Source organism: Juglans microcarpa x Juglans regia, chromosome 1D (genome assembly GCF_004785595.1).
Source record: "Juglans microcarpa x Juglans regia isolate MS1-56 chromosome 1D, Jm3101_v1.0, whole genome shotgun sequence".
Classification (NCBI taxonomy): Eukaryota; Viridiplantae; Streptophyta; class Magnoliopsida; order Fagales; family Juglandaceae; genus Juglans; species Juglans microcarpa x Juglans regia.
The window spans coordinates 48009644-48022893 of NC_054594.1; the positions used below are offsets into that span (position 1 = coordinate 48009644).

At 32.3% G+C, this 13250-nt stretch overlaps 1 protein-coding gene and 1 pseudogene across 1 annotated transcript; one reads left to right on the top strand and one right to left on the bottom strand.

The window, feature by feature from the left end:
* Window positions 1-6951: 6951 nt before the first annotated feature.
* LOC121248376 lies at window positions 6952-9694 on the top strand (annotated as a pseudogene).
* Window positions 9695-10301: 607 nt separating this feature from the next.
* On the bottom strand, window positions 10302-11539 carry LOC121265731 (thaumatin-like protein). The gene is made up of 2 exons (XM_041169412.1): window positions 11304-11539; window positions 10302-11114 (listed from the first exon to the last, which is right to left on the bottom strand). Exons 1-2 carry the CDS (start codon window positions 11359-11361, stop codon window positions 10438-10440), a joined length of 735 nt encoding a protein of 244 aa, XP_041025346.1. The 5' UTR covers window positions 11362-11539; the 3' UTR covers window positions 10302-10437.
* Between the last annotated feature and the right edge of the window lie 1711 nt (window positions 11540-13250).

Below are 13250 nucleotides of genomic sequence, written 5' to 3' on the forward strand. Positions count from 1 at the left end.
ACACTCCTTCCTTGATTTAATGAAGATCAAGCTACATTAAGTAAGTTAACTGATTCTGCTTAATACGGGTATTTATCATGTTCTTATAATTCCATAAATTAATCCTAAATGCACACCATAATATATACGTGGCCATTGAGTTCGATGTGGGGAATTATATATTTGTGTTTAATGATGTTGGCTGAATATATATCTATTTTCTGAACAATACAATTATACATAGGACTAATCATCCAGATTCTGGCCCGGGAATCCGGGTATACCCGGACTAGAACTCGGGTTTCAAATACGGCCTGGGCCAGAAGGCGGTCTTTTTTTCTTTTTTCATTTTTTTCCCAAGTGATCTGTGTTCACGAGTTTGATAGTTATGATGTTATTACTTTACACTTTCAACTTTAAGTTATGGTGTTTCGTGTAGATTTTGGGATATTTTCCTTCTCGGTTCAGTAACAGGAAACTGGAAGATTTTAGCTGAAAGTTGAGTTTGGTAATGAGATGAAATGATGGAAAATGAAGTTGAGCATCCGATCTGGAACCCACCTCACGAACAATAACTTAAGTGGTCTACATACGGTTTTTTAAAACAAAAATGTGGCCCAAGTTTTTCTTTTTGTGTTTTTTTTTTTAAATGGACCGGACCCAACCACTTAACCAATCCATAAAAATCAAATCATATGTACATGATGCAGATATACTCAATAAGCCGGGGTAAACACCCTGATGTTACAAAACGTAAACTGTTGTCGGATTTGTTATAAGGTGGAAAGATGAAAGGGCATCTTCTTAGTCTAGATTTTTTAGAAGAAGAATGTGCTGACTATCTTGATATTTTTTTTTTTTATTAAAAAAAGGGGTTCTGGGTTGTAAACCTGGGTTCCAGATTTATAATCCGGTATCCCGGATTGGGTCAATCCGGATTTTTTAATCCATGTTTTGAATTGAACTGGAAAAAAATTCGGCCTGAATGAACAGTTATGATTATACAAGTCTATATGGAGGATTTTATCTAATTTCAACCCATTAATTTCTAATCCCTGCCTCGCTAATGGCCCAAGAGGCGGAAGCTCCTCTTTGGACCACCCATTTCAGATCCCATCCTCCAACCCTGCTTGGGGATCAGCACATGAAACTGGGTCAACCCAACGAGGAAAATGATAGAGAAAGAGAAAGGCAAACCCGTGTGAGCCCCGTCCGATGTATCTCTTTATGCAGCCTAATCCATTTCCGTTAGATCAGATAAAATATAAACTATAAAGTAATTACTTGAAAGTAAACTCATAAATTGATGTAATTTGATATAGTATGTCAGATTGTAAATTTATTTTTACTGTAAAATAAATCTAATAGATCTCATAAAGTCACGTTAATTTATAATTTTATTTTTATGTAATCTCTTTATATCTATAATAGTTTTCAAAGATATATAATATGCCTACAAATTGGTGTACATGTACCGATTTACATGCATCACCAATCATGGTATTCGTTATAATTATTAAAATAATATTTTTATGCTAATTATATATTAGTTGTGCGTTTAGTAAATTAATAAACAGATAGGTTCATTACCCAATCTCTACTGATTTAGGTCTCGTTTTTCTCTCATTTTTCTATTGTCAAGCGATAGAAACTGAGGATCGGAAGAGTTTGCCCGTAAAAAGCTAAATAAGCCTTATAATACCATTAAAAAGAAGAAGAAGAAGATGAGGAGATATTGTTTGGATAGACGAAGACGAATTAATTATAACGTGAGGTCGAACGTCAGAGAGATCGTGATACGTTAATTACATGGCTAGACCAAGGAGTAATGGAACTTGAACTAGTTAGGCAGATGGTTAAAGGTTTTGGGTTTTCAAACACTAATTAATTTTTGCCCACTTATAAGATGCATGCACCTTAATTAATTGTCACAAAATTCCCGTGTTGCTAATGCTATTAGTCTCTGCGTTTCTTTTTCAATCATGTGATGATGTCCAGCCTACCCATGCATTGAAAAGATTGATTCCTAAAATTCTTGGACACCAGTTCCAAACGTCTAATCCCTTACCTACATAATCACGTTTAGTTTGTTTTTAAGATGAGGTGGGTTGAAATTAAAATTAAAAAGTTAAATAAAATATCGTTAAAATATATTTTTTTAATATTATTTTTATTTTAAGATTTAAAAAGTTGAATTGTTAATTTTATTTTATATAAAAATTTTAAAAAATTATAATAATGAGATTAAACGTTTTCAAAATTTTCAAAATTTTAAATTTTAATCTCGAAAACAAACGAAACTCGAGTTCTTCAATTGCGATATTGTAAATAAAAAAGTTGTACCAATTACACTTACATCTCGTTTTTGTTCCCAACTTATAATAAGGTTGCATTACACATTAACTTTTAAATTTAAACAATAAAATAAGAGACCATCTAAAAATGATAGAATATGTCACATTTATAAAAATAATATGAAAGTAAGATGGTAGTAGTATGGTATATATCATTTATTCTTATATCATGGAAACATAAAAAATGAAATCATAGCCAAATCTCCTAAATCACTCCCACGTACTGGACTTTATTTGAGTTGCATTCGTATTTAATGGTTCTGTTTTTAGAACTTGACTTTTGCTATTACAGGTATAAAAAATAGGTGTAAATAAGGCAGACGAAATATTAAAAGTTTAGTCGTTATTTTTGACTGCTTAGTGCCTACCCACTCAGCAAATAATTAATATGCCGAATGTAAGGTGAACAACATTTAACACTCACAACTACTAATATAAAATAGAAATTTATGAATTTGGTGTTAACTTACATTATTCCTAGCCCCCAAAAAAACAGAGGACGATTATTTTATTTTATTTATCAGTACTTGTCCATTCAATTTATCTTTGAATCTTGTATCTGATTTATTTATTTATATCAGAGAGAGGGAGAGAGAGAGGGTCAATTTATCTCACATGTCTGCAATACCATTCCTACTCCTTGGGCTATAAAGATGTAAACTAAGGCTGACATAATCACAAATTTTAATGGTAGATAAGATGCTTTTCTTTTAAAATAAAATAATAATAAAAAGACTGCAAAAGCGTCTTTCAGATTTCTTTCTTGCCGCTCGAATGCCGAACCACCGCAGTGAATGCCGATATCTGATATGCTTCATTTTGTAGCCATATTTAATTACATTATCTTTGAATTAGGTATTCATGTCAAACAGTTTAAGTGATATATATATATATATAAAGTAAGTTTATAATATTCTAAAAGTATTTAATCTTATCATAAAAATATAATAGTCAAACAAATATAAATACTAAGAAGCCAGTTTTATATATTTGCCATTTTTCATTTTAATCCAACTATAACAAATTTGAATTCATAAAGTTCTTCTACTGTAGGCAAGATTGAAACACTTTGATAAGCAAGAAAATAAACATCAGACATTAACTAATATTGAAGTGATTTGGTTAAAAAAAAGCTTAAAGCAATACTGTATATCGGACACATTAATACATTGATGTAACACGTCAAACTGTAAAATTTATTGTCTATAAATTTTATGTATTATATCAAATTATGTTAATTTGTCAGCTATTTTTCATGAAGATTTAAAAATAAAATAATATAGTGATAAATATAGAACAGATAATGGGTATAAAGAATGCATAAATAAAATAAAATTACTAGTTACAATTAACTAAAGTCATGAGATTGTATGTGTTTATATGCAATTAAACTAGCACTTGATTACATTTGATGATCGACATCTTTAGTGTACGAGATAAGTGTCCTTTATAAAGAAGAGTGTGTCCTCTATGCATGTAATCGTATTAGATTGATCACTGGGGTGATAACGTCTACATCATATTTAAAACTTTTATTTGCTCCTACTAATTAGAAGACAAGACAGTGAACATCGGATAATAACTTCTTTTTTCCCCTCTCAATCTCAAATATTTTGCTGTTGAGATCCATAACACACGAATACCATGTACAAATATTTGGAAGTGCACAGGTCTTTTGTAAATGTATCTTTTTGAAATGTTAATTCTCCTTGTAATACCATATACGCTAGACTTGCTATTTCAAATTAATTTTTTAATAATAAATTTCATTATTTTTAAAACAAAATTAAGCAATACTTAAACACTACATATAACTGTTGGTAACATTACGCGTAATAAATATCATATCTTTTTTGTTACTTCCAAACTATACGGTTATCTCAATCAAAGGAAAATAATATGATTACTGCTTATTTACTATTTATTTTACATTTAATTTTTTAATTTTTAATTTTATTTAATGATTAAAGAAGTAATTATTAATAAAATTATTAATTTTTTTATTTTTTTTAATAATTAAAGATGTTAAAAAAGTATTTTAAAAATAATGATAAAAAAATTAAAAAATTAAAATCAACTATAAATAATAAATGTGTACTAACAGCTATCACTTTCTATCTCAATATTGACACCTTATACGACCACAAAATTATGTTGCCACTCTCCGCGGGCTCTTTTGGTTCACACCTGGCAGTAAAAGCGTGAAAGTGGGGTGGGGGAGTTTTTCAAGCGTCACACAGAAGCCACTTGTCACCTTCCTATTGGGATGAGGACTTGAGAGGGTAGACTGTCACTTTCCTCCACGTGATGACGTGACAGGCCAGCACGCTGCATACGGATCGGGAAACGCGAGAGTTTAACGTTCTATAATCTTCATCAGTCATTGAATTATAAGATTAATTCAAAAACAAAGTTTACAAAGTTTGAGAGTAAGAAAAATGATAATATACAACTTATTTTAAAATTATTTATATAGTTATTTTTAAATGAGAGATATTTTTATAAAATAACATAATTTTATATAAAAAAATGATATAATTGTTTTTGATAAATAAGAGATAAATATTATATATATATATATATGAATGAAATAGACATATCACATATACACGTGATGTATACAGAACAACACTTGCATACAATCTACACGCGATAATTTAAAGATAAGAAATATGAACATTGCCCTTGCAATACAATAGCGGAAAGCGAAGACAATAAAGTATGGAACAGAAAATTCTTCAACTTAGCCAATGTACGTTCTTTATTTTCAAAATAGTGTGCATTTCTTTCCGTCCATATACATCACATGATACACAACGGAATTATCTTCTACACCGTTGCCACTTGTTGACAACCTTGCATCTTCTTCCAACAACCCAACAACTCCAAAAACAAAATGATATAATTATAACTATTTTTATAACTTTTATACAATTACGTGTTGAATGAAAGATATTTTTTTAAATAATTTATAAAAATAATATCATTTTACATAAATACTTTTAAATTAACATATAGTTGTATAAAAATAATTATAAATATATCATTAATCTTACAGAAATATCTCCATTATAAAAAAAATATTATAAAAATAATTGTGCATATATTATTACTCATAAAAAAAATTATAGGTAAAATCTTTTTTAGTTTATTCTTCCAATTTATCTATAAAAATGACGTGTGATACACATGTGACGAAATATTATTTTAAAATTTGAAGTTGAAAAAGTGTCATATATACGTGTCAATCTTTTAAATGGTTAGAATAAACCAGTTTATATAAAAATTCTATTAAAAAAATAAAGAAGAAGAGTTACTCGTCCTTTTATCCTGATCTAGAGTTAATTTGGTGTTTTCTCTGCACACCATTAACTTTTAGGATACTTTTGAAAATTAAACTAAACTCAATTCATCTCAATTTATTAATTATTATTATAATTTTTTAAATTTTAATATAAAATATAATAAACAATTCAACTTTTTTAATTTTTAAAATAATAATAATATTAAAAAATAATATTCTAACAATATTTTATCATCTCAACTCAACTCAATTTAACTCAGTTCAACATCCAAACGCAGTCTTAGAGCGAATGCCTGAGTATCACCGCTAAGGGACCACTTTTCATTTTTTTTTCAATTATTTTATTTATTCTTATTTATATTTTAAAATATTTTTAAAAAATATAAAAATATATTAATACACTAATAATCACTTTCTTTATTATTAAATAAAGAAAAAAATAAAAAAATTTAAAATAGATAAGGTGTAAAAATGAGAGACAAATTGAATGAACAAAATAACATTTTTCTAACTTTTATGACAACCGAACGTATATTTTGAGAGTCTTTATCATTCTAAAAAATATCAATGAATCATTTTGTGTGGGGTGATATATAATATCCATCTCATAGATATTCAACTATCTTTAATACTTGATTGAACTTAATTATTCTAAAAGAATTTTATTATGTATCAATCATTATTCACTCTCACACTCTACACTTATAACTTTTTCATAAAATGTGTGATGTTTTTAATAAAATATGAGTATGCTTTTCATAGGATATGAATGTATTTTTTATAGAATGTAGAATATAGAGTAGTAAATAGTAATTAATAAGAAGAATTTTTATCTTAAAAATAATTGGCTTAATGAGATAGTGAATCAATACAAGATTGGTTGGGTGATCAACCCCCTCCAACCCCAATTTTGGGCGATTGATTGTTTTTGTTTTTAACTAAATATTCTTTTAATTTTGTTTTGAAACTTTTTACTTGCAATAACAACTATTTTAAAAGAAAGTCAATTCACTCAACAAGATCTTAACTATTTATTTATAAAAGGTTATTTTCATCTGTTACTATTATCTACTTCACATTTCATATCTTATGAAAAATATTTTACATTCTATAAAAACAAAAGTTATGAGTATGTGGTACTGAATAGTGACTGATGTATAACATTATTTTTTAAAAATATATTATTTAACATTTCAGAAACTCTAGTAATTAGGTGGTGTCAAGTTTAAGTGGTGTTGTGCTTTTCTTAAGAACCCCTTTCTTCCTAACTCCCCCGTTGGATCAGGTAGTCCTATCCGGCACAGTGAGCGAAACATGCGTTTTTCTGGTATGAGAAATTTATCTGGGGGTGTCATGGGAGCTTGACAGTCAGAAGTTTTTGGTAGCTTGGATGAAACTTTTGCATCCACTTTACTAGATGAGTTTAAGAGCAATAAGTCTATATCCTTTGAACTTTCTGAAATTGCAGGCCAAGTCGTTGAGTTCAGGTATATTCTGCTTGTTAAACTTTCTGTGCTGTCACTTATTGGAGACCTCCAGGTTTTAATTCCCTGATTGAATACCTTCAACAGTGCTGATCAGTATGGGAGTCGATTTATTCAACAGAAACTTGAGACTGCCGCAGCAGAAGAGAAAAACATGGTTTTCTATGAAATTATGCCCCAAGCACTTTCATTAATGACTGATGTTTTTGGTAATTATGTGATTCAGAAGGTAATTTTGTCTATTAATTTGTTTCTGCCCTTATTTTTTAAAATGTAATCGTAAGTTGAGTACTCGAATGCTGTCTTTATGCCTAGCATTTATGATTTTGTATTCAGTTCTTTGAGCATATGGAACTGCGCCCCAAATAAGAGAACTGGCTCAATGATCACGTGCATGCTGACCCCTAGCCTTCAAATGTATGGCTGTCAAGTTATCCAGAAGGTATGGACCATGGTCATCCACTTGACCCGACATATGCAAGCTTTACATCATGTCAGTACATTCTTTATATTTTCTTTTCTAGAATTTTTTGCTTGAGTTTCAACAGTGGTATCTTCTACGGTTCTACCTTGTATCGATACGCGTTGAAGATACTGGCTTAATGCTGCTATATAACATAATTTATTTGCGAAATCCTTAAAGAGTCCCAGCTGAGTTCATGCTGACATTCACCCATTTAAGTGGTGGGAACCATGATAAAGCTGGTCTTTGAGATTGGTGGATAAAGACATTGAAATCCTTAAAGAGTTCCAGCCGAGATCATACTGACATTCACCTGCTTAAGTGGTGGGGACCATGATAAATCTGCCCTTTGAGAATGGTGAATAAGGCATTGATTTTGAGGAGTTTTAAACACTATCTGGGAATCATCTAAACCCTAATAACTTCGAAGCAGCTCATTGCACTAACGAGAACCAATACTTTTAGGTTTGAGTATATTGAACTGGATGAGTCAGTATGCCAGCTTCTTTGCTTTCCAAATGGTAGAGGACATGGAAGCGCATTAACTCATACTGTTCCTACGTATTTAGACAAATGCAGTTTTTTCTAATCTTGTTAAGGATTTAGGATTTCAGAGCCGGCATGCCTCTAATTATATCCTAATGCCAATTGAATAAGTACCGGTGCATTGACCTTGCATTAGAACTGAAATTACGGAGCTGGATTTGTACTCTTCAGGCTATAGAAGTCGTTGATTTGGACCAGCAGACTAAAATGGTCAAGGAGCTCGATGGTCATGTTATGCGTTGCGTACGCGATCAAAATGGGAACCATGTCATGATCCAGAAATGTATTGAATGTGTACCTGAAGATGCCATCTAGTTTATTGTTTCAACCTTTTATATATGATCAAGTTCTGACGACTATGTCTACTCAACCATATGGCTGTCGTGTCATTCAGGTAAAAATCTGTGTTTTTGTATGTGCACGTCTGTGTGGTGTCTGAAATTGAAGGATTATGGCTAAAGTGATATAAATTTAATATGACACAGAATCCTGGAGCACTGTGATGACCCTAAAACACAGCAAATAATGACGGATGAGATTTTGCAGTCTGTTTGCATGTTGGCACAAGACCAGTATGGGAATTATGTTGTACATCTTGGAAGCTTCGATCGTGTTTGCTACTGCTATTTGGACTCATACAGGACCACTTATGTTGATTATTTGTTATGGCATTCTTTCCCAGTTGTTCATTGTTTGTGCTGACCATTGTATTTCAATTTGAAATAAGTAGTAGTAGAGATTCTTCTGTTCTGTTGATAAATTATATATGCCGACTTAAATTCAACTCCTCCAAGAGTTGGAGGGACTCTAAACAGCTGAGAAATAAAATCATATCGGAGCTTATTTTTTTATTATATAGTTTGTATATGTTACCAGTCTCCACTTCGACGGAAACTTAATTGGTATCGAACTCATAATTTATAGTTGCCTCAGGTAACAGTCATATACTCCACGAGAATTGGTAGTTCCAACACTACTTCAAACTCACTACCAGTGCCAAATTACAGTCACTTTTATCCTGTGATGTAATTATTTCTTTATCACATGGACCACATGGTATATTTTAGATATTATTGAAATTTGATTTTGGGCATCCCTAAGTTTACCATGCAGTACATTTTGACCTGCATTATTTAGCTGTTAAAGCCCTCTTATTATTTCATGAATAGTACATTTTGACTTGTATTACTTCACAAATGGTTTTGACTCTTTATTGGATTCATGGATGTCCATTTATCATGACATATGTATGTTTTTTCTTTGCTCAACACTTCAACTCAGTTGTTGTATCAAGTGTTTTGATTGCTTCCATCCATTTTTACAGCATGTGCTGGAGCATGGAAAGCCTCATCATGAACGTTCAGCTATAATAAATAAATTAACTGGTCAGATTGTCCAAATGAGCCAGCAGAAATTTGCCTCTAATGTTATCATGAGCAGAAATTTGATTATTTTGTTTTATTTAAAGAACCTTTTCCCCAAGTACTCAATATGGCTGGCATATAACTTTGGTGCTGCTTCGTATGTTGATTGTTATGCTTTGGACGAACGTTGTAATTTGTAGCAATTATTTGGTGGGTGGGGGAGCGAATATGGTGAGTGATCATGGCTTGCCCAATCTGAGTAAGAAGTTGGGCAAAATACTTGCTTTTCGACACAGTACTTAAACTTGCTTAATGGTTCTGTGCACTCACTCAAATGCTCATGTGAGTGATGTTTTGGGCTTTCTATATTCTATAATGTACATGAGAAGTCAAAATTTACAACTCAATCTTTACATGTTCGGTTCTTAGATGCTAGTACTTTGCACCCCTAACAGGATTAGCAAAACTTAATTGGAAGCGACGGTCAAAATTTAAAATCCATGAGATGCATTTTGAAGACACTTTGTAGCAACGAAATTTAATTTTTAAGGCATTCCTACTTGCATTCACGAGCTACAGAACGGAACTTATGGCGTGCTAAATCCCAACTTGCATTCAGATTCCTTTCCAATGATCTCTATCATAAATTACCAAAGGTAGTGGGTGATAATGATTACCCTAAACCAAGTTGGCTTTGAAAATGCAAACTGCAAATTGAATTTGACGTGGCATTGGCACTACCCACTGCCCAGTGGTGGAAATAGAATTAGGGTGTCTAATCCGTGGGCTGAGATAATCAAATCCGGGTTTCCAGACAATAATTCACCCACACGATTGAAAAAGTCAAAAAACTAGAACAATAGTGATTACAAATATCACGGACATCATTGATAACAAAACAGCAGAGTAGACTTGCTTTTAACTTTATTGTTTAAGTCATCCATCAAACAGGAGGGCAAAACGTGATGACATACCGAGGAGCCCTGCATGTCTTTAGAGCTGTAGAATCATCGTATGCGTAGCTGTAAGCCCGGGGGCAGATGGCCTTAAAAATATGAGCAAACACCGTTGGCTTGCAACTCTTTGGATTGGCAAAATCCCCAGTACAGCAATACCTATCCGACTTTGCGGCCAAACAGGCGCTTTTGCATCCCACCACCTTCCCTTGGCGCTTTATCTCCAAGGCAGACGGACAGCAAACATTCAAGTCAGCTTCGCACGCGGCTACTCCACATCCCACACCACCGCCTACAGGAACCATTGACACAGGAAGATTAAACCCGTCGACCAAACTCACATCATAGTAATGTAAGGCGGACTTGGGGGTTCCAAGTGTCATTTCGACCAAAGTGGCCGGAGGGACGCCGCCAATGCCTTGGCAATGTAAAAGCCCCGCGCAGTCCCCAGTTTGGCATGACCTCTTGCCAGTTTGTTTTTCGAAGCAGCAGCCTTGTCTGCCCCATATTCTCCCAGACCATCCCTCCCCGACTTCGAGGACTACTTCCTCGCCGCTATAGAGATGGAAGCCGCCATCTTTGGGATTTGGTTGGCCTGAAGTGCCAAGAACTCCAGGCCATATGCTCTCCTTGCAGTTGTTCACTATTATGAGTTGAATCCCATCTGCAAACAAAACATAAACAGGCGGTAATGTACGATCAAAGCTGTTATATTTTACACTAGATGCAGATCGAGATGCGAGAGAGAAGAGTCTTGTAGATGTTTTGGTGAAGAAAAGGCTACGTTTGAAAGGCTTCCACAGTTTTCATACGCGCACACACATACACAGAGAGAGAGAGAGAGAGAGAGCACCTGCGAAGAAGAGGGAGTAGAGAATACAGAGGAAGAAGGGAAGTAAGGCATTTGCCATTTTTTTAAGGATTCTGGGATGCGGAAGTAATTGTTCGTCCTCTGTATGTGTTGAGAGAGGGAGTGCGACCCTAAAAGGGAGAGGGAGGGGAGCGACGTTTCCTAGTCTTTCGCAGCCACGAAAGAACTTTAACCGCAAAGAAACTTCCCCAGTATAAACGGTTTGCCAACGATGATAGTGAAGGCTTAGTTTCTGTTCAAAAAAAAAAAACGATGATAGTGAAGGAGAAAGAAAAAGATAACAGAAAAGAAAACTGACTGAATGTGCACTTTGGCAATTTACGTTGTTGCTACTCATTTGGGAAGATGTCAAATATGTGAATATTGTCATATTTCTAGCATTACTTCCTTATTTACGGTGCTTCTATAGCTAGAATTTTGTTTTCAGCTTAAATCACCTCTGTTCAATGTTCACTTTCTGGCTGTTTGAGTTGGGTTCAAGTTGTGCAACTGTTTCTGTGTGTCCCTCTTCCTCAAGTGAAAAATAAAGGCACAAATTGCTGGGAAAACCCCTTATCTATTTATTATTGGAAAATGCCAACTTACCCCATGGTTTACTCCATCGTTTTGGTGTATTTTATTTATTTATTTATTTATTTTTATTTTAATGGTTAAAAAACTGATTATTAGAGAATTTGTAATTTTTTAAATGTTTAAAAAATATTAAAAGAAAAAGAAATAGAAATAGCAAGTGCAATTTGCATTAGGGGCACAAGCGGCCATTATTATTATGTAACTTTAAGGTTGCGTCTGGATATTGAGATGATTTTAGATGATTTAAATTGATTTGTAAATAATAATATTTTATAAATTCTATTAGAATGTGTTTGAATGTAAATAAGTTGTGATATAATAAGTTGAGATGAATTTAATGAATTTAATTTTTTTTAAAAATTTAGAAAAATAATAAATTTCATAAATGATCAGATGGAGATAGATTTAAAATCCAAATCTACCTTAAACATTTCCTTTCCTCTACGGAGACACGACTTTTTTTACTACTTTATTGGAATTCTCTTAATTACAATACCGACATTTCGCCTTCACCTTTTGTAATCATCCACTTATCCATGTCTTACACACTTCTACTATTTAATTGACCATTTTTTGCATAAAAGACAATTTCGATTTTCAATTTTGAAAAATGAAAAGACCCTTTGATTTTTACTTCCCAAAAGACCATTTGCATGCCACTCTAATTATAATTACAGACAAAAATTAAATTTTTTTGTACTTTTTTTCTTTTTCTGTAGGATGCGTCTAGTGCAACAGAATAGCACACGCGCTTATGTACATGATCAAAACAGAGATTTGAAAGGGTTTTGACATTAACACGTACGGGCATTTTACACGGACTGAGGCATTACTCCCAAAGTCGAACTCCTAAAAATACCGTATTGGAGACCTTGGCTAAACGGGAGCGACAAACGGGTGATAAATTCGAAAGGATTGCTTCAACGGCATGCATCCTGGGCGAATCTAATACAAGATTCTCTCTTTTATAATCTTTCAAGGAGTCATCAAGCATCTATATTCATACCCCACTTCCATCATTTTAACTTTTTTTTAACAGGATTCTTGGACATAAAAGGACAGATCTCAGTGGAAGTCATTATTGATTTAGTCAAAGTTAAAAGATGACTAAAATTTAGATAATTTATGTAAAAAAAATTTCATATTAGATTGAACATCTCTAAAATAATTTGAATTTCAACTATAGTGCTTCATTAAATATACTTAACTACAATTACTTTATCAAAAATTAAAATATTAGTTCTCACTCTAAGCAAAAAAAATTAAATTAATTAGAATATAATTAATATTTAACATTTAGAATATAATTATTATTAACATTTAATAATACTTTTTTTAATATTAATTTAATTATAA

What these genes read in the sequence shown, in the direction of transcription:
- LOC121265731 (XM_041169412.1), bottom strand. Translation starts at nt 11,361, where the DNA reads ATGGCAAATGCCTTACTTCCCTTCTTCCTCTGTATTCTCTACTCCCTC. An exon ending in CTACTCCCTCTTCTTCGCAG is followed by an intron (nt 11,115 to 11,303) that starts GTGCTCTCTCTC and finishes TTTTGTTTGCAG; the next exon opens with ATGGGATTCAACTCATAATA.